Raw genomic sequence first — 20491 nt, forward strand, 5'->3', positions numbered from 1 at the left:
GCTCTCCCAAAGTAGTCCGATCTTATTAATTAGCGCCCCAGCCGAAAAAGTGCCTAAGGTAGCTCGAGCTGTGTGAAGACTCTCGGAAACCCACCCCACTTCGAATTGCTCTCCCTAGGTATCTTACCAGGGCGTGCACACACAAGAGATGGAATATTCACAAGATGGGTTTCATCTCAACTCTGAATATGCTGTATCTAGTGTTCCCGTAATATTCGGGGCGTTTCCAGGTACCCAAATCACTGTACCTATATCGAACCTCGCATATTATAGGCAGGGTACCTTATCTGAGGAGACCGACGGTGCTGAGGATCAGTCAGTAACGATATTGCCGTCGGATACCTAGAGCATTCTGTAGCGTTTATTGTTTGACTGAGTACCTTACCTCAAGTCAACAGCGGCTTACATAAACATGTATGCGAGGTCACGCTTTTTCGCACCTCCATCAACGCGTGCCTGGCTGCCGGGAAGGCGCGTCCTCCTTGGTGCACGTCCCCTACATCCTGCATCCCACTCAAGGCACCTATCCGCCTCTGTGCCGACCTCATTGGAGCCTGGACGGCGACGACGAGCCACCCCAAGGAGCAACCTCCCATACGAGAAGACAAAAAGGCCTGCCTTTCTTGCGAAATTCTCCTATTGGGCCCAACCTTCGTGTCAACGTCTTCTTGAACCGCGCCTCATTGATCAGCTCAATCCCACCTCATCGCATGGCATTGGCCCCAAGTCACCATGTCTAAAATTGACAAGCTATCCATCCAGGGCATTCGCTCTTTTGGTGGCAGCAGGGAGACGATTTCCTTCTACACTCCCTTGACCCTCATCGTCGGTTACAACGGCTCGGGTAAGACGACTATTATCGAGTGTCTCAAATATGCGACCACCGGCGAGCAACCTCCGAACAGCAAAGGCGGTGCTTTCGTCCATGACCCCAAGGTTTGTGCCTTATACTTTCGCCCAATTCACCTAGTGAGGCTAACATGTTGCAGCTCTGCGGAGAGAAGGAAGTCTTGGCCCAAGTCAAGCTTGCGTTCACATCGACTAGCAGCCACAAATGCGTTGCGACACGAAGCCTTCAGTTAACCGTCAAGAAAACCACTCGATCGCTCAAGACTCTCGAGGGATCACTAGTGTACAACAACCATGGCGAACGTACCGTCATTTCATCCCGGGTCGCCCAGATGGATGAATTTATCCCGAGAGAATTGGGCGTTTCCAGAGCAATCCTCGACTACGTCATCTTCTGCCATCAGGACGAATCTCTCTGGCCCATGAGTGAGCCTTCGGCCCTGAAGAAGCAGTTCGACCAGATCTTCGAAGCGATGCGATACACCAAAGCCATTGACAACCTAAAGGTTCTCAGAAAGAAGCAGGGCGAAGAACTTGCCAAGCTCAAAATCTTTGAGGAACAAGACCGAATCAACAAGGAGAAGGGCGACCGTGCCGAGAAGCGATCTATGGCATTGCAGAACGATATCGAGAGCTCCAGGGACAAGTGCAATGCCCTCACAGAGGAGATGGAGGAGCTTCAGGAGCAAATCCGCGAGAAGCACGAGCAGGCCAACAGCTATTTGAGCATCGTCAATGACCTCAAGTTCAAGAGAGATCAACTGAGCTACCGCGAAGGATCCATCGCGGATATCAAGATGACCCTTGAAGAGCTTCCCGAGACCGACGAATACCTGGAGAATGCACTTGCGCAGTACGAAGAGCGCATGTCTCGGTACCAAGAAGAATCAGAGCAGAACAAGGCCCAGTATTCGGAGCTGCAAAAGGATCTCTCACAGTCTCGTCGGGAACATTCAGCGAAGCTCGCCGAGCAGGGAAAACACCAATCTGACAAGGACAAGTATGAACGGCAACTTCAGTCCCGTATGCAATTGGTCCGAGATGCAGCAGAACTTCACGGTTTCCGCGGCTACGATGGCGACTTGAAGGACAGTCAGATCAAGGCGTTCAACGAGCGCATCCAGAAGCTACTAGCTGAGAAGAAGCGGGATCTCGAACGTCTACAAAAGGAGAACGCGCGTGAGCTAGACGAGGCGACCAAGGTCATTACGGAGCTGGAGGGCCGGAAGGCAACCACGACGCAAAACCGTGTCTTCGCCAAGCAACGAATGGGTGCCATTGAGAAGCGGATCAATGTCTTGCAAATGGACATTAATCGTCTGGACATCGACGAGGGCGCCAAGGCCATTTTAGACAGCCAATTCGAGGATGTCGAAGGCAGGTTGAAGAAGGCTCAGGAGTCCTTGAGTAGTGCCGACTACGATACTCAGCTCAAGTCGGAAAACGAGAAGCTGTGGCAACTCGAGAGCGAGACGGAAAAACTTGGACGCGAATTGATTGAGTGCACAAGACTTGCCTCGGAGCGGGCACAGCTGGATTTGAGAAAGAAAGAGCTGGCAGATCGCAAGCGAAAACTGGAGACCCTAGCCACCACATGGAAGCCCAAGCTAGACACGCATATCGGCACTACTTGGCAGACCGACACTCTCGAGGCCCAGTTCCACGATGCCGTGAAGCGCCAGAACAAGGTTGTTTCTGAAGCTCGTCAGAAACGGGATACTGCGCGGGACAAGCAACAGAAGGTCGACTTCAGACTCAAGAGCGCTAAAGACATTGGTTCCAAAAAGACTGATGAAGCACAACGTTGTCGGGCTGCGGTCGTTGGCGCTTTGCAGGCAGTTCGAGACGGTGCAACAATTGAGGACTATGAAGAAGAAGTCAAGATGCATGAGGAAGACGTGGAGACGTACACCACCGATATCAGTCTTCTTGATGCTTTGGCAGATTACTACCGCGGCTGCCAAAAGACCCTGCAAGACAAGAACAAATGCCGGCTTTGCGACCGCAACTTTGATGACAAGTCTAACGTCTCCAAGTCTCGCTTCTCAGACAAGTTGATCAAGTTTCTTGATCCCAACAAGAAGGAAAAGGCAGAGGAAGATCTCGCCAACTCTAACGCCCTCCTTGGCTCGCTGCGGAAGGTGAAGACGCAGTACGAAACGTACCAGAGGCTGATGTCGGAGCTGCCTCCTCTAAAAGAAGAGGTTGCTTCTTTCGAAGCGGAGTGTGAAACTTTGGGCCGGCAGCTCGAGGAGCATGACGCCGCTGTCAGCACCGAGGAAGGCAAACTGAACGACATTGAGTCTCTCAACAAGACTGTCATCAACATCACACAAGTTTTGAAGGATATCAAGGACTCCGAAGCGCAGGTTGACAGAATCATGTCTCAGCAATCATCTGGCAACGTCAGCAGGAGCGCTGATGAAATACACGAGCTTCAGGCTTCATGCAACGAACAGATTCGAACGATAAAGGGGAAGATCTCAAAGACGACAACGGATTGGCAGCGGATGAGGGACCAGGTGAACTCTCTCGAGCTGGAGAAGAGCGAGCTCCGGAATAAGTTGAGCAAGGCCTTGAACCAGCTTGAACGCAAAAAGGACTTCCTGAACCAGATCCAGACTTTAAAGGAGGATCAGGCCCACCAACGAGACTTGATCAGCACCGCCGACCAGGAGCTAGAATCTATCGAGCCGGAGATCGCCGAGGCCAGATCAGTCCGGGACGAAACTTTGCAACGCGGCCGTGGCAAGGAACAGTCTGTTGCCGAGGAGCGCGACAAGGTTGCCGACTCCGTTACTGAGTTCAAGATGGTCGAGAGTGATATTCAGGAGTACATTGACCGGGGCGGCCCTTCCAACCTGGCAGCAAACCAGCGTGCTATCGCTAGTCTCGAGAAGTCGATTGCTGGCCTGGAGAAGGAGATTTCAGACTTGACCGTGCGGACGAACAAGTTGAAGCAGGACATTGATAACGGTGATCGCAAGAAGCAAAATATCAGCAATAACCTGAAGTACCGCCAGAACCTGCAGCAACTCGACATCCTCCGCCGAGACATTGCAGAGCTGGAGTCTCGTGACGCTGACGAGGATTACAAGTCGCTGATTTCCGAAGCAAAGCACCTGGAGAACCGCCACAACCGACTGGTCGCCGACCGTGGCTCTATCATGGGGCAGATGAAGACAAAAGACGAGGAACTTGAGCGACTCCTGGAAGAGTGGCAACAAGAGTACAAGAACTCTTCCAGAAAGTATCGTGAGTCGCACATCAAGGTTGAGACAACCAAAGCTGCCATTGAGGACTTGGGCCGTTACATTTCGGCGCTGGACACGGCTATCATGCGGTACCACAGCCTCAAGATGGAGGAGATCAACCGCATCGCCGGCGAGTTGTGGCAGAGCACGTACCAGGGTACCGATATTGACACCATACTCATCCGTTCCGACAACGAGAATGCGACGACGGGCCGCCGCTCGTACAACTATCGCGTCTGCATGGTCAAGCAGGACACTGAGATGGACATGCGCGGTCGCTGTTCAGCGGGTCAAAAGGTTCTCGCCAGCATCATTATCCGCCTCGCCCTTGCTGAGAGTTTCGGCGTCAACTGCGGCCTCATCGCCCTCGACGAGCCGACGACCAATCTCGATAAGGACAACATCAAGAGTCTCGCCGAGAGCCTCCACGCCATCATCAAGGCACGCCAGGCGCAGAGCAACTTCCAGCTCATCGTCATCACGCACGACGAGGAGTTTTTGCGACACATGCGCTGCAGCGACTTCTGCGACAGCTTCTTCCGGGTCCGGCGAGACGACAAGCAGAACAGTGTCATTACGAAGGAGAGTATCACTAGAGTCTTGTAATGAAATATGTCTGTTCATAAGGCGTTTATACGGGAAAGGTATGGGATTCCGGGGCTGCTTCATTATGGACCATGAAATAGCGCATGGCGTTTGGGAGGTTTACGGTTGTCTACTACTTTGTTCTCTTCGCCCATGTAGTCAGAGAGCTACACGAATCCTACCTTGCCACTTGAGTCGGCAACGATATGGTTGAGAGTATTGTCTCACTCACTCCTGCTTTTCGTGATGTCACATCTCCTGTCTTTCTCGCCCAATTGTTCATGTCTGAGTCGATACTAACGCGCCAGGTCGACGCCAAACTCATGACGATGCTTCAAATCTCAAATCTCACGAACGATAAACGACAATGTAGGCTTTTGGTGAAGACGGTTTCTTGGTATCATATAATCATCCGCAACACAACTCACTCATTGGGCGAGAGACCCCATTCCGTCCCCTCCTAAGCGCCTCCTGCTTTGGCAGCCATCTCGGCGTCTTTCGCTTTCGCTGCCGCTGCCGCTGCTGCCTCTGCAGCAGTAGCCTCGTCCGCCGCGTCATCCTTCTTGGCCTCAGTCTCTTCATCTTTGCCCTCCCCAGCCTTAGGCTCGGCCTCCTTCACATCCTCCTCCTTGGTGTCGTCTTCCTTGGGCGAGGTAGGGATTGTAGCATCCGTTGCTTCGCCCGCAATGTCGCCTTCGTGCTCCTTGACCTTCTTGCTCGCCAGACCATCGAGCTCCTCGTCCGCATCACGCTTAGGATGCGACGTGATACTCGTGTCGGATGCCGCGTCATCGACAACCGCATCCGCCGTCGTCTCATCTTCCGTCGCGGCATCACCCTCCTTGACGTCCTCGGGAGGAGGCGTGGCGGCTTTCCTGCCCACCGCAGCCTCAACGTCAATGCCCTGCATGTCAAGACCGGGCCCACCGCCCACAAAGCTCGTCGTCTCGCTCTGCGGGCCGAGATCGCCAACACCAATCTCCTCGGGACCGCGAGCGTGCGGCGCCTCGTTCTCGTCTTCAGCAGCGGCAGCAGCACCGGCAGCGTCCTGCTGCTCATCATCCTGCTGCTGCTTCTCGGGGCTACTGGCTCTGCCGCCGTCCCCGCTTCGCAGGGCGGCGGCGTGTTGTGCTTCTTCTGCTTGTCGCACGAGTTGGTTGACTGGAACGACGCCCTGCTCCTGCTCTTGTCGCAGTAACTCACCTTGTGTTATCGCGCGGCTGCTGCTGGCGCCCATAGACGGTATGCCGTTGACACTGACGCTGACGGTCTCGATACTTCCGACGCCGTTAGGGCCATCAATGGTCTCCGTTGACTCGGTACGAATCTCGGCCGGTCCACCACCATTTGAAGAGGCTGGCGAGGATGAGCCGGGGCTTGGTCGGCGTGTGAGCCACGGGATCGGGGTTAGTAGAGCGCCGCCGAGGGCTTCGTCTGTGCCGACGGTTGAGGCGACTGAGTTGGTCGAGTTGCTCCAGGCGACCGAAGCCGCTGGGTTGTTGATCTCCTGGCCGTTTGTGCTGCCATTGGAGAGCAGTGTCATGGTAGACATGTCGGGTATGGCTGGCGGAAGAGGGTAGGTGTTTGCGCCGCTGGTTACATGAACGACGCGGTCGACGGCATGGAGGTACGATGCCAGATGGCGGTAATGGCGCCGCGGCTCGAGGACGAGCTCGGCAAGGCGCTGGATCGTGTGCGGCGGGTATTTCGGGAAGCTGGCCAAGACAGTGTTGATCTCGTTCAGCATTGCTTCAATCTGTGCGGGGAGCGATCCCGAGGCGGTGGACGGGGGTGCGTCGGCGACAGCTGCGTCGGTATCAGTAGCGCTTTCGACCGTAGCCTTGGATGGCGAGGCATCTTTAGGCTGGCTGTTCTCCTTGTCGGCGTCCTGTGATGACGGCTGGCTGCTGGCGGGATCGATGGAGGACGAGGGGAGCGGCGAGAGTAGTCGTGGTTGTTGGCCTGGCGCGTTAATGGGTTGAGGAGGGGTGGGTAGGTTCGGAATAGGGAATGCATTGTGGGCGATCTAGACATTCGCGATGCGAACTGGTGAGCGCGCCCTACCGAGGAGATTTCGTCTTTCATAGATGTACGATGGTGGGATTTTCCGGTCGAAGCCAGACCTGGGGGCGGACGTACCTTATCTAGCCTCGAGATGATTCCTTGCGACAGGGCGGGCCATAGACCGCTGATACGCCATGCAATTAGCAGCTAAGCAGGAGATGGGTAGAGTTGACAACAAGTTTACTTACTAGTCCATTTCGCCGCCTGTCGCGACCGTCCGTAAGAGATCTTCGTCGACCTCGATCTCCATTTTGGCGGGTATGGGGTGTTTGGGTGAAGTAAGTGGTGGTTGAAAGGTTGAGCCTCCCACTGACGTCGCGTGCTTGTGAAAAAGCGCGACTCTAGCTACCTACCTCAGAGGACTTTGGGGGGTCTTGGGGTATGTAACAGTGGGTGGCACAATCTACCTACCGTTAACACTTCAGCTTCTCACAATTATTTTCATCACCATCGACGCTGTCACAATTGCTTCTACCACTGTAACTACCGCTGTAACTACTATTGCCGTTACTTTCCCCGGCTACTCGTATCTCTCTCGCCATATTCTGTGTGGAATACAATTGGACCCATAGCAGTTCATTGGTAGAGGTAATGTGCGTGTATGTTGTACCTTCCTGCACAAGGTTAAGCTTCAAAGCTAGGTACCTCAAGTAAGAAGAAAGGAAAAAAGGGACGGAAGGCGCGCCTCCCTTCCTTCCTTGACCGTTGCTCCTGCCTGCGAAAGGGATTTTGCAACACCAAAACTCAACACCACGCCTAGGTATTCAGACTGGGCAAAATGCAAAAGATAAGATTCGTGATCGATGCAGGGATCGAACCTGCGATCCTCTGCGATATAGATCGTTCAGAATTGATAGATCTTGTAAAGCAGATGCCTTAACCACTGGGCCAATCGACCGTCGTTTTTTGTTAAATTTTCTGAGCAGTTTGGCGCATACATACCCCTACCAGCGGTGCTGAGCCCACCACAGTAAGCTCCGTACGTCACATCCAGCGCCTCAAAATTGCCAGAGCTTCCAACTGCCAGTCAGTAACACAACACACTCATCAACCCACAAAGACACCATGCGAGGACTCAGAGCTCCCAATACGCTCCTCAGAGGCGCCAATGGCATCCTACCAGCTTCTCAAAGGTGATCTCCCTTACCATCTCGACCAGGCGACTTCAATTGACCCGAAACAGCAGCGCAATCCAGGCACCGCTCGCAGCTCGCCTGATGGTATCCTCAACTCTCCGCCCGCAAAACACCACCACCGCCGCGACGATTCGTCCCTTCTCCCACTCAACAACCCTCCAAAAGAAGAAGAAGAGCGAGCCCAAATACCCAACAGCCGACTCCCCCGCCGTCGTCTCCCGCACCTCCCACACCGCAGACGAAGCCGACACAGACGACCTCCCGGGCTCAAAGCACCCGAAACCAGACCCGACCGACCCCCTCAACTTCGCCGACGTCGCCTCCCGCTTCGCCTCCCTCTCCTCCCACCACACCGAGATCCTCAAAAAACTCCAATCCGGCGACCGCTTCTCGCCCGACGCCATCGGCGCCCTCGCCATCCAGCCCGACCGCAAGGACCCGACGACCTACCCCCTCCGCGAGCTCGCCGAGATCGTGCCCCGCCCCGGGGGGCGCACCGTCAGCCTCCTGCTGCACGACAAGGACTACGTCAAGCCCGTCATGGCCGCCGTCCAGGCCTCCCCCGACTTCAACCAGCAGCCGCAGCGCGACCCGGACAACGAGCTCGAGCTCGTGCTCAAGGTCGAGGCGACGAACAAGGAGGTCGTTGTGCGGCGGGCAAAGGACGCCGCCCAGGCGTGGCGGGACAAGATGCGCGTCGCGACGGAGAAGAGGAAGAAGCTGCACGCAAAGTGGGAGAAGGAGAAGAGCATCGTGCCGGATCTCAAGAGGCGGGCGGACAAGGAGCTGCAAAAGGTGCAGGATAAGGAGATGAAGGTTGTCGATGCTGCTGAGCAGCAGGCTGTCAGGAAGTTGCAAGCTTAAGTTCTGGGAACAGATGGAACACTTTTCCAAGTTATTGAGCTCAAAAGTCTTCGACGGGTCACATTACAATAGGAGATGTTGCTTTCCCCATGTATAACGAGGTAGTTGCTACCATGAAAAGTCTCGGGAGAAAAGATTCAATCCGTAGTGTACAGTAGAAGAGACTTTCGGATCTAGTTGTACAATATGTATTTTTTTTTTTTTTGGCTGTACCAAACCTCCCCATCTCTATAATCATACAACGAATCGCCCATCTGCATTTTCGTCTTCACTCTTCTTCCCGTACTTGTTACCATCCTTGTTGATATTACATTCTCTTGAAAGACCCAGGCCTTCCAAATCAAGCCCTCGCAGCCTTGCCCCCCTTGGCGGCACCAGCAGCACCCTTCTTAGCAACAAGAGCCGCAATCTTGTCGTCAAACTTCTTCATATCCCCCGCCACGTACGTCTCGTTGTGCAGATGCGACTCTTTAGCCATGTTGACCGGATCCCGGCTGCCGCCCGGCACGAACTTGGGACCGACGTGCTGGCCCTTGACGGCCCGCTGAAGGATATACTCCCTCACGGCCTTGCTCGCGCCCTCCTCGAGCTTCAGATCCCGCACGGCGTGGACGTGGACATCGTCGTCGACGACACCCGCAATAGCGTCAGGCTTCTCCTCCGCCGCCGCCTTCTCGCCCGTCCTCTCCTCGCGCGCCTCGACAAACGCCTTCTTCTCCGCGCCGTCGACGAAGAAGTACACGCCCCGGTCCCGGGTATTAGCCAGCGTCTCGGCCGTGTGCCGCACGTCGCCCCACCGCTCGGGCGTGTAATCCGCCGCGCCGGCAACCTCCCGCAGCGAGCTCAGCACCGTCGCCGCCTGCACGACGGGCTGCGCCGCCGACGAGAGGGGCATGGCGGGCCTGAAGCCCAGCAGGTCGCCGACGCTGAGACTAGGCGTAAACTGCTCGGGCGCACCGTTGCGTTTCGAAATGTACGCGCGCTCCTCGGCCGTCTCGGGACGCCAGAACATCTCGATCTGGGACTTCCAACCCTCGGGGCCCTGCCCAGTAGGCTTGGGGCGGTTCTCGCCGTCTTCTTCGCCCTTGCGTCCGCCCCGGCCTCCGCCGCGACCTCCACGGCCTCCGCGACCACCGCGGCCGGTACCGCCTCGACCGGCACCACGACCCCTGAAGCCGCCGCCTCCGCGTCCTCTGAAACCACCGCCTCCCTCGCCTCCTCCACGGCCGGCGAACCCTCCACGGCCAGCGAAATCTCCACGTCCTCCACGAGCGCCGAAGCCCGCGCCGGGACCACCACGACCACGTCCGAATCCGACAGGCGCCTTGACAAATTTGACCGCACCGCCAGCTCCAGAAGGTCCATCGAGACCACCAAGCCTAGGCTTCTCATCAAGGCCCCGAGGCTGAGCAGCACCGCCGGAAGAAGCAGCAGCATTATTCACCGGCCCGCCACGCAGAAGCTGTCCAATCTCGCTAGCCGCGGCGCGGGAGCGCTCTCGTCCGGTAAGTTGAGGCCTGTTGTAGGCTCGCGAGGAGGAAGATTTGTCACCATTGTCGTTTCTGTTCGAGTTCGATGAAGAAGATTCGTCCGCCAGGCGCAATTGCGTCGTAGAAAAGGTCCGGATGCAGGTCTTGATTGCGACCACGTCAGGTTTTATGCGGCTGCTCGCCGATCGCAGCGCCGATTGATGCATTTTCGGGGGAGGCGCGAATTGTGTCGGGCTTCGCGATCAATGTCTATTGAAAGTGGTGAGCCTCGTCCCTGACCTCGAGGTTGATCTTGCCAGGAGCTCGCTCTCGCAGAAAAATCTTCGTTACGTAAGCATTTTAGGCATGGTCCGTGCTTGAACTGGTAGTGCAAGGGTCAATCACGGGCAAGTCGATGACCGTACCTGAGGTGAGTTCACGACGAACTTAAGAGAACTGCATACTAAAACTTCGCACACGCGTGGAGAATGATTTTTAACCATGTTAATATGGGTATCTTTGCATTACAATACTCCGAGTCAGGAATATCAAAAAAGATACGCTGAAGATATTCGTCAGTAGGATCTGTTGCCCACTTAGATTCCATATGCCCCGTGACTCGTCCTCGCATCATGTGCGTTCCCGCCTCAATACTCCAAGTCTCGTGCTTCCAAATGCCTTGCTCCTCTCAAATGCAAGTCTTATGCACACTGAAACAAACCAATACCTTCTCCCAAGTCTTTTTGGTCAGTTGCCCCTCCTTGAACGCCCCCGGCCTATTCTCTAGTACTACCGCACCTCTCTGGTGCAATAGCGAGTCTTGGCGGAAAAAGGAGAAAAATGAAAAATGCAAGGACCCAATTCGAAAAATGAATAAAACAGTGGTCCAACTCCAGCGGCCTCTTGCCGTCGCTTCGGACAGGACCGCATGCGGTTCAAAGGCTTTATGCGAACGCAGCCTCTATGGGCGTGTTCCTACTCAAGCCAGGGGCGTGGCCTCGGTAGTAGGTGGTGCATTGTACATCGTAACCAATTCCTTCACCTTGGGCAGCAAGTCCGGTATTCTAAAAGGCTTCGAAATCACGTCGTCCTGTGTCATCATGTTAGTGAAGTTCGATATGTGCAGTTTGGAGGTCCACTCACGATACCGGCGGCTTTCGCGCTCTCGATCTGCTCTGGCCGCGCGTATGCCGTGACAGCAATGATTGGTATGTGCCTAGTCAAAGTGCCTTCCCTCTCCAATTCACGGATACGTTTCGTACACGTGATTCCATCCATGACCGGCATCTCCAGGTCCATAAGAATGACGCTGAGATCAAAGCCCTCAGCCTCGTTGCCAGCCCAGAAACGGGACTTCTTGAGCTGTTCGAGGGCCTCGCCTCCGTGGTTAGCGACGTATGTAGTGTTGCCGCAGCTTGTGAGTTGCTTCCGCAGAACCCTCTGATTAACAATGTTGTCCTCCACAATCAAAACATCGTACAGCGGCGTCGCAGGGGCCACCGGCTTCTTGATAGAAGCCCTTCTAGGCAGGGTTGTGAGCGGAGGCGTCGATGGTGCGGAAGTTGGCTCGCTTTTGACTGGTTGCGCCAAGTTGAGCGCCGAGAGAGACGGCGACTCCAGACTAGGTGATTCCGTCTTGCGACACTTGACGTAGAATGCGAAAGTGCTGCCGATTCCCTTCTCGGAGACAACACCAATCTGGCCGCCCTGTAATTCGGCAAGCATGCGAGAGATGAAGAGACCGAGTCCCGAGCCACCATACTGCACGTGGGTGCGCGGTGATGCCTGGGAGAACCGCTGGAAGAGTAGCTTTTTCTCATCTTCGCGGAGACCAGGGCCTGTGTCTTGGACTGAGAAATGGAGGTTGATTTCCTCTCCTGTTCCCCAATCCTTCTCCTGGGTCAAAGCCCGAACGTCCTCCTTCTCTTTACGGGTCGGGAAAAATGACACTCCTTTTTGGGTAACCTCGATGATATTCTTGGATGCGCTCATCTTCATGGTGATTTCGCGTTTCTCACGGCCTTGGGTGAATTTGATGGCGTTGGTCATGAGGTTAATCAGAACCTGCCTCAGCCTAGATGGATCCAACTTGACCCAGTCGACAGCGTGAGTGCTGTAGGCTTTGTCTACCGAGAAGTCTAGCTTGATCTCATGTGTGTTTAACTCCGACTCGAACATCTTGATGACGTGTTTGACAATCGTGACCGGATGCGAGTCGACGGGTGTCACAAGCAGAAGTTGCGAGTCGAGCTTCGAAAGGGTAAGCACATCATCGACAATACGTTTCTGATGGCTGGCGCATAGGTTGATGGTGCTGGCGGCTTCGGTGCAGCTTTCCAACAGGGTGTCGAGTTGTGTCGGATCCTGCGGTTGAGCGCGGTACTCTGTGATACTGTTGACGATTTCATCAGCACACTGGAGGACCGCACTCAATGGATTCCGCATTTCGTGACTCGTGATGTCGATGAAGTTCTCTTGTTGGCGTTTGAGCTCGACTGCCTCTTCTCTGCGTTGCTTCTGGAAATCCTCGGCCCATTTTTGAGGCGAAATATCGGTGATGCAACCAAAGATACTCTTCAGGTCGCCCTCTTGAGTCTGCTCTGGGAAAGCACTCATGAGGACCCAGGTATCGATGGTGTTCATCCCGTTCTGGCGGCTGCATTTGAACCTAAACTCAATGGTGATGGCTTCCTTGTCTTCAATGAGCTTCCTCCAAGCAAGTTCGACGCCCGATCGATCTTCATCCCTCACACTTTGCATCCATGTGTTGACACTGTCTTCTGTTCTGGGATGCCTGGAAATTTGCCACCACATATCGTTGGCAAAGTTGATGAGGCCCTTGTCGTTGGCAATGAACATGCCGACCGGTGCGAATTCTGCCATTCGCGAGAACTTGTACTCGCTCTCGACTGCCTCTTGTGTTCTCAAATAGAGTTCCATTTGCAATTCTTGACGATCCATCGCGGCCAAGCGAGCAGCCCTCTGTCCTCTTCTGATCTCCTCTTCGAAAAGTACGACCGATGCCATGGACGTCGCAAGTTGTCTCGACAAGAGATGGATAAAAAGCTGATAGTCTTCGTCATAGGGTCGACGGGGGTTGGTGCCCAAGACGATGAAGCCAACGACCGACTCACCGGCTGTGGTAGGGTGGACAGGCAAGATAACGATAGTCCTACTTGGGTCACCGAAGCCTCGCCACTCCAAGCCTTCAAGTAACTTTGCTGGCAGGTTGCCAGCTTCCGACGAGAGAATGATGGGTGCACCTTGCATCGTCATAGACTGGCGCATATAGGGAGCGAAGCCATCGTCTGATGACTTTAGGTCGAGCTGGGGTAGCCCAGCTGGGTGTCCCTCTGGAACGCCCAAGCTGCCCTCGAGGTGTAATAATGGTGGGTGTGCTATGCTTCCAGAGTGCATAGAAGATACTTCACTCTCGCTATTGTCTTCCTTCACGGAGTAAATGAGGGCAAACGGTACGTCCAAGTCGTTGAACTCCAATCCATCCTTGACCCGCGGCCAGAAGCTTCTGACGTCCTTAGCAGCAGCTGTCTTCTCGCCCACCTCTCGCAAAGTCAACATCCGGCGTTCGTTGACCTTGCGGCGGGTATTTTCGAAAGCCGGGTTGTAGAGTCCGACCACCTGGCCATCAGAACCCAGTAATGGGATGATTGACCATGAAAAAAACGTCTCCTCGAGGAATCCGTGTCGAAGGATGAATAGCTGGTTGTCGTTCTTCATGATTGACTGCCCATTTGTCCAAGCATTATTGAACAAAGGCTCGATATCCGACCAGATCTCTTTCCATGCGTCCTGATACCGCATGCCCATGAGTTGAGGGTGCTTTTGTCCGGCAAGCTCAATGTAGGCCTCATTGTAGATGGCGACATTGTCCCGTCCCCAGTACATGGCCGCAGGGTGGGGACTACCCATAACCATGTTGGCCATGGCCCTCAATTCTGAACTCCAGTGCTCCAACGGACCCAATGATGTGGAGGCCCAATCGGTGTTGCGACAGAATAGGATATGTTCACTCAAATCCGGGGTTGTTTGAATGCGGGTCCAGTCAAACGATGGCCTCATCATCGCTGCTTGGAAGACCTGTTGGGTGAACTCGTCAGTGTGGTACTTCTCACCACTGTCTATCATCACACAATCGTCAACGACAATTGGTGTATCATCCAGCTCATGCGGCTCCCCTTCCACATCACCAAAGTAATCGGGTTCGTCATCCATGGGTACAATTGATGGCTGATTTGGTGTCGGCCCTCTACTCCGCTGTTCCAGCACCGCTGATTCATTGGCTAACGGAGGCGAGTCTGCTGGTGCTGATACGGCGCTAGCGTTGCCGCTCACGAAGCGAAATCGTTTGCGCAAGGTTGAGCATGTCCATGTGATGCCACCATAGCTGTGAGAAGGAAGGCAGACGTCAAGGGATTCATGGTTCAAGACGAAGCTCGTGGCCCACGTTTTGAAGTTGATATAGTCGGGGTTCTTCATGACATCGTCACCCTCCACAGAAAGCAATTCCAAGACACCCACGGAAGCCCTGAGCGCCGCATTGGCGTATAGCAAATGCAGTCCCGTTTTTTGCGCGTTGACGGGATTTGCGAGATCGATGATGAAGGTTGGACGCTCATCCTGTTCCAAAAGTTCGATCACGCCAACTACTCTCAAAATTTGCAGTCCTTGAGGAAGATGCTGGCTATTTGGGCTCTTTGAAGAGGTTAGGGTGGCGTCTGCAGAAGATAGACTACTGCTCCCCGGCGTACTCCCAGATCTTGCTGATGTTTGTGCATGAACGGTTCCGCGGGGTAGGCGAACAGTGTGAACGCGGTCTTGGTCCTCCCTCAGACGAGCTAGCAGGACGGCTGCAGCGTCGGAGGGAGGGAGAGCAGCTGGTCGAGGCGGCATCTGTCGTTTGTTGTTTGAGGAGAAGAACAGAGGGGAGACGACCCCTTGGTTGTGCCTAGCCAGAATGACTGACGCAGTTGGTTGTTTTGGCAGCTTAATGTGCCCTGGTGGCCCCAGTCGAGTTCGCGCCTTCTTCAGAGGTGACGGGTTTGGTCGTTCGTGTGCGTTTTCGTCGTCGGACAGGCGCTTCCCGTTGGACGTTGAAGGTCTCGACAGATGGGTAGATTCTGTAAACGACCTGATAGTCGGAGAGGTCGGGTCCGACCTGGGGGTCAGGAGCGTCTTAGACGCGGCGTCGAATGAGGGATCGCAAGTAGTGTCGCTATACGTCAAACCATACCGACTAATGTCGGGAGTTGTCCATGACCCTCCGGGGCTCAATGTCGTCGAGGTGGGCGAGGCGGGATGGTAACGTGGGTTACTTGACTGCGGCTGTGAACCCGATCGCTTGTGGTTGACGTTCGTGTTGGAAGAAGAAGAAGATACGGCGGCTGTAGAAGCCTCGGGTTTCGCGGCGGCGGTGGTGGAAACGGTAGCGAACGGGTCCGCCGTCGTCGGTCTGGCCGTCGTCGTCCTCGTCGTCGGGTTCGTTGCCGTGGTCGGAGTTGTGGTGATGTTTCCGGGGGCGTGGTAGGGTCGGTGTGTCGAGGGCAAAGGGGGAGCGAGGAGTCGTATTGTGGATTGGGGGAAGCGATCGTCACCCTGCGGCATGAATGCGCGGGGGGAGGGAGTGAAGATGAGGTGCGGCCGAGAGAGTCGGTCCGTTCTAGAAATTTTCGTCTCGGGCCTCCTTCTCTATGGATGTCTTCCCCTGCCGAAACTAAAATGATTCCTTTTTAGCGACGGCGGAGACGGGAGTGAAGCAAGTGCAGAAGGAAAGGCGCACGGCAAGCACAGACACAGTGGACGATGACACGGGGGGAAGCGGGAGCAGCAGTTTGCAGGACACGGGTGAGCGAGCGAGTGAGGGTAACCTAAGCCCAGGTGCCGCGGGAAGGGAAAGGCTTAGGCGGGCAACGCTACCTTAGTCAGGTAAGGTAGGTAGGTATCCGTAGGTAAGTGAAATTCGGGTATTCCCATATAAGAGAGGAGGAGGGGGGCAGTGAGCTAGCGGTAAGAAAAAGAGAAGAAAAGAAAACACCGACAGGGAGATGCCAGGCCAGACGGGCGCTGTGTGCTTTGCTACCCTAGCTGACCTTGCAACCGGGGTACAGGTGGTTGGCGAGCGAGTCGGGTATTGGGGGATCGAGATAGAGCGAGGGTTTGACGGGCCCGGGCCATGAACAGGAAGGGGAAAGGCCTGCAGCAAAAAGAGTCTGGAAGGGACGGACGCCTGGGTTGGGATTCAGGGAAGGGGAGTGACTGGGAACATGCGGGCTTGATCGGGGCGCGCCTGAATAGGGTAGGCAAGGTGAGTTAGGGTAAGGTGGGATTGAGCCTTGAGCCTGGAGGTGCAAGTACGACGGATACAGCCAGCGACTGGGGTGATGGGTGATGGGGATTTTGGGGGTTGGAGACGAAGGTTCCATAGGTAAGGTAGGGACTGACTGTACGGAGTCCTGTCAACTGGATAGGTAGGCAAGGTTTGGCCCGACGCGGTCGATACAAGATAAAAGCAAAGTAGGCAGATGGCAGCAGGGCTATACGAATAAAGGAGACAATAATGACTTGTCGGACTTGGACGGCGACAATGGGACTGCCACTATCGCAGCCACAGAGACGAGACGGCCGGAGTAGGTAGTAGCCCAAAGTTGTGGGATGGTCAACCGGAAAACACTCCGAAAGCGTGTCATCGTCAATCTGGCAGTCCGAACTTTGGGAGGGTGCCACCACTACGGCAGCCGCCGTTGAGTGTCATAAGGCATAAGGGACGGCAGAAGCAAACGATCAAGTGCCGTGACTAGAAGGGAGTAGAAGGAAAGAGATGAATTACCAGGATGAGGTCGAATGCGATCCAGGGTGTACCTGCAATCTACACCACACACGAGGTGCGGTGTGTGAGATGATGGCACGGGCGAATGTGATGGTTCTGAAGCTACTGGAACTTAAGCACAGCGAAGGGGACCTGGTGCTGCTGCTGCTGCTGCTGCTGCTGCTGCTGCAAGGCGTGGCTACGAAGGTAAACGTGCTTCGTGCAGTTCTGGTCAGATTGCGGCAAGCCGCGAGACGAGAAAGCAAGGTCAAGCCCGTAGAGGTCGGAGCGGTAAAGGTAGGCAGGCGGCCCGTTGAAGACGACTTGAGGTGTGAGTGAGGCGTAAGGCGAGCGAGCGGCTGACGATGCGATGGCTCCGAGGTGTGCTCTGCTGGTCTGGTCTGGTGGCCTGCTGCTAGGTGCTGACTGGACTGCTCTGCGATGCTGCGTTAAGGTGATTGATTGTGTTTCCGATGGTTGGAGCGGTGGATAGGTAAGAAGATGTACGTGGAGATCGAGGACGTAGGATGGAATCGAGAGATGGTACAGAAAGGCGGAATGGGAATCTCGATGTCGAAAGAGGAGTCAGTGCGAGGGCACGCCGTGTATTGGTTAATGTTTGGGGAACCGTCTGTCCTTCTTCTCTCGTGCTTTGGTCCGGTTTAGGACCTTTGGGACTTGGGCCGGATTGGAATGGTCCCGCGAAAAAAAAGCTGAGATATGGCGCCGGGGGGTGGACTACTAGTAACTATTACTGTAGGTGGGCGGGCATGATTATGCGAATGGATCTAACGTGTGAGGTGGGAGAGTCTAGAAGTCCAACAAACTGCAGAAGACCTTGCAGAAGGACGAATGTATGTACGTCGGCTCCTTTCTTGGCAGCTGGCAGTGACAGAAATGGGGATGATGTGCAACTGGGGGTCTGGTCTGGTCAGGCTGTGAGTATCCGTCAGGTAACAAACTAAGGTAATTCGAAGGCCGAGGCGGTATGGCAGATTGGGGGCTCGGGGTCTGTGGAAGGGACCAGAAAAAGAAAAGAGAGAAAAAAAGACGTGGGAGTTTGGGACGGAAGCGAATTGGACAAGAATTGGAAATGCATGACGAGAGGTGACCATGAAGTGGAATTATCAAACAAATGGGAACTGTACCCTTGATACCTGCTGCATACTTCGAGCCTTCCTTCCAACGGGGCTATCCCGCTGCGGAACTCCTTCCTTCCCGTTCATTCTTGCCAACTCGAGGTCGTCCTCTCCCGTCCTTCCTTCCCTTTGCTATCTCTCTTGATGTAGGCACGGTAGGTAGGTACGATCGGCATCGCGTATTTCCGTACCTTAGCTACATTACTACCACAAGCCACCAGAATTGATGTATCCGATAATGCCATTTGCTTCGTCTCACTACTTTACCTTTCCACTCACTTCCTTCCATCGCTCTTGACACTGGCAAATACATATATGCACACACACGCATACTCCATGTCCATCTATGCATCTCATCTTGTCTTCTTTCCTGAGTAAGTGAGTAAGGTAGCCCAGTCGTCAACAGCACTGACGGAAGCATCAGTTGACGTGAAGAATGAAGGCTCCTCGATCCCAATGGACTAGCGGGCCACCCAGCGATGACAAGACACAAGCTGTGTGCCGGTGTATATACAAGCTCGCCCGTTGCGCTCACACAGGCAGCCCTCTCTCTGCACATGTGAGGAACAACCTAAAATGGGTGTGAGGAATCAAAAAGAAAGGGCGGATGGGATGAAGGCTCTGGCGGAGACTAGGACTGGGGGCGGAGCTGTCGGCTGGTATCCGCACTCCATAGGTAGCCCGTGGACCGCACTGCAGGCACGCCGCACAGCTGGGGCCTGGGGGTGGTGGTGGTGGTGGCATTGTGGATGGACGGCAGCGTGGTATTTTGGACTCGGTCTAGAATCTCTGGACTTCTTGGGTTCTGCGCCTTGGCCAAGACATTGCTCCCACTCCAACCTTGGCTTTGCTACTTCCAGACATGGACACTCCCAGTTCCACACCAGGCATCAGACGACCTAGCCAACTTCATCTGCTTTACCTCATGCCAATCGCCAACCCAGCCGTAACTCGGTGACCTTTTCTTACTATTGGAACTTCACAACTAGGTATCACCGGCAGTGTCCGATTTTCTTCCAAGACAGGTACAAGTCAAATCGTGAGTAATCTGCTGTCTTCGTATCTCCACGGCCCTAATAAAGCCTACGCAGTTAGGTAAGGTTTCGTTGTCCACCAAAAGGCCCAAGCTTGGCCCACCTCAGTTGGTCATTCCGCGTATGGAGAATTGGAGATTTACAACACCTTTACAGATACACAAGATGTTAAAATCTTGTGCAGATCTCCAATGGCTCGGCATACACAGTAAACATGTTGCCAATGCAACTTGGAGACAAGTTGCGCCGGCCAAATGATCTTCTTCATCTCTCCACAAGGCCGGGCAACGGCTCGCGTATCTCGCTCTTTTCACCCACTCCACCTCATAGGAATGCATCCTAGCAGACAGGCGCAGCTTCTTTTGAGTCATCTGGAAACGAAACAGGAAGCGATGACAAGAAAGAAACCAACACGGCGCACATTTCAAGAGCAAACAGACCCAAAGATCCGTCCGCTTCTGTCCTCGCGGCTTCTCGCTTCGCCCCGTGGTTCTGCGGGCTGCCTGCATATCCCGCGCAACTGCCATGCTATGCCGTTATTCCCTGTCATTACCCGTCCATTACTGGATGACGAGAAAGAATGAAAGCTGAAGACGGCGACTAGCGCTTGTATCAAGATAGCTTCTCAAGCGGCAAGCCAGGTACCCGCCGAACTTTCCGTGACGCCCGGCACTTGGCAGAGGGCATACGTCAGTCCGAGTCAATCTGGTGCATGCCCAAGATAAACCGTGTGTGTGCTCAAGGTAGGATGTCTCTCGCATTCAATCAAAGAAGAGGGTTTTGAACATTCCACAAGCCTAGCCGAAAGGTTGCGCCGTCGTCAGCAACGGCGTAGATGCAGCAAAGCGAACCCGACGGATGGCTTCGAAATGTCTGGATGGGAAAGAGCCAACAACGAGCCAAGCATTGGGATTGGATCAATGGATCAATGGATCCGAGAGGGAGCTCCACTCCACACGTCGGAGGGCAGGGCAGGGTTCCGCTTAGTACTTGGGTACCTGACCATGTAATGGATCCGTACCAGAAGGGAAAGAGCCCTGGACATCCGCTCTCCCCTGTCGGTCTCGAACTGGCGCGGTCCAGACCGTGGTCGCCCCCACTCCGAGCTCGCCGATCGATGATCGTCACCTGCCATTCTCATTGGCCCCAATCCGGAAGGAAGCTCCTGTCAGTTCTGTCAGTCTCTTGTCAGGAAGCAGTCACAGCTCACTCACGAGTGTCAACTTCCACGTCGTTGGCTTGCAGACGTAGATGCAGAAGCAGGCTCCTCCACT

General features: G+C 54.7%; 9 protein-coding genes across 9 annotated transcripts; 2 read left to right on the forward strand and 7 right to left on the reverse strand.

The window, feature by feature from the left end:
• Positions 1 to 732: 732 nt before the first annotated feature.
• On the forward strand, positions 733 to 4709 carry CTAM01_01277 (uncharacterized protein; the record flags this gene model as incomplete). The annotated part of the gene is made up of 2 exons (XM_060517319.1): positions 733 to 936; positions 990 to 4709. The coding sequence occupies 2 exons, from the start codon at positions 733 to 735 to the stop codon at positions 4707 to 4709; spliced, it is 3924 nt and encodes a 1307-aa protein (XP_060387780.1).
• A 439-nt stretch (positions 4710 to 5148) lies between these two features.
• On the reverse strand, positions 5149 to 7002 carry CTAM01_01278 (uncharacterized protein; the record flags this gene model as incomplete). Its single annotated transcript, XM_060517320.1, has 3 exons — positions 5149 to 6714; positions 6828 to 6876; positions 6941 to 7002. 3 exons carry the CDS (start codon positions 7000 to 7002, stop codon positions 5149 to 5151), a joined length of 1677 nt encoding a protein of 558 aa, XP_060387781.1.
• An 815-nt stretch (positions 7003 to 7817) lies between these two features.
• On the forward strand, positions 7818 to 8752 carry CTAM01_01279 (ribosomal recycling factor; the record flags this gene model as incomplete). Its single annotated transcript, XM_060517321.1, has 2 exons — positions 7818 to 7885; positions 7936 to 8752. 2 exons carry the CDS (start codon positions 7818 to 7820, stop codon positions 8750 to 8752), a joined length of 885 nt encoding a protein of 294 aa, XP_060387782.1.
• Positions 8753 to 9092: 340 nt separating this feature from the next.
• Positions 9093 to 10448, reverse strand: CTAM01_01280 (uncharacterized protein; the record flags this gene model as incomplete). The annotated part of the gene is made up of 1 exon (XM_060517322.1): positions 9093 to 10448. One exon carries the CDS (start codon positions 10446 to 10448, stop codon positions 9093 to 9095), a length of 1356 nt encoding a protein of 451 aa, XP_060387783.1.
• A 752-nt stretch (positions 10449 to 11200) lies between these two features.
• On the reverse strand, positions 11201 to 15843 carry CTAM01_01281 (hsp90-like protein; the record flags this gene model as incomplete). The annotated part of the gene is made up of 2 exons (XM_060517323.1): positions 11201 to 11311; positions 11365 to 15843. 2 exons carry the CDS (start codon positions 15841 to 15843, stop codon positions 11201 to 11203), a joined length of 4590 nt encoding a protein of 1529 aa, XP_060387784.1.
• Positions 15844 to 16772: 929 nt separating this feature from the next.
• On the reverse strand, positions 16773 to 16925 carry CTAM01_01282 (uncharacterized protein; the record flags this gene model as incomplete). The annotated part of the gene is made up of 1 exon (XM_060517324.1): positions 16773 to 16925. One exon carries the CDS (start codon positions 16923 to 16925, stop codon positions 16773 to 16775), a length of 153 nt encoding a protein of 50 aa, XP_060387785.1.
• A 242-nt stretch (positions 16926 to 17167) lies between these two features.
• On the reverse strand, positions 17168 to 17816 carry CTAM01_01283 (uncharacterized protein; the record flags this gene model as incomplete). The annotated part of the gene is made up of 2 exons (XM_060517325.1): positions 17168 to 17480; positions 17800 to 17816. 2 exons carry the CDS (start codon positions 17814 to 17816, stop codon positions 17168 to 17170), a joined length of 330 nt encoding a protein of 109 aa, XP_060387786.1.
• A 16-nt stretch (positions 17817 to 17832) lies between these two features.
• Positions 17833 to 18159, reverse strand: CTAM01_01284 (uncharacterized protein; the record flags this gene model as incomplete). The annotated part of the gene is made up of 1 exon (XM_060517326.1): positions 17833 to 18159. The coding sequence occupies one exon, from the start codon at positions 18157 to 18159 to the stop codon at positions 17833 to 17835; it is 327 nt and encodes a 108-aa protein (XP_060387787.1).
• Positions 18160 to 18379: 220 nt separating this feature from the next.
• CTAM01_01285 (uncharacterized protein) lies at positions 18380 to 18742 on the reverse strand (the record flags this gene model as incomplete). Its single annotated transcript, XM_060517327.1, has 1 exon — positions 18380 to 18742. One exon carries the CDS (start codon positions 18740 to 18742, stop codon positions 18380 to 18382), a length of 363 nt encoding a protein of 120 aa, XP_060387788.1.
• Positions 18743 to 20491: the final 1749 nt, after the last annotated feature.

The sequence above is a fragment of the Colletotrichum tamarilloi genome (assembly GCF_030869305.1).
Source record: "Colletotrichum tamarilloi strain Tom-12 chromosome Unknown Scaffold_3.1, whole genome shotgun sequence".
NCBI lineage: Eukaryota > Fungi > Ascomycota > Sordariomycetes > Glomerellales > Glomerellaceae > Colletotrichum > Colletotrichum tamarilloi.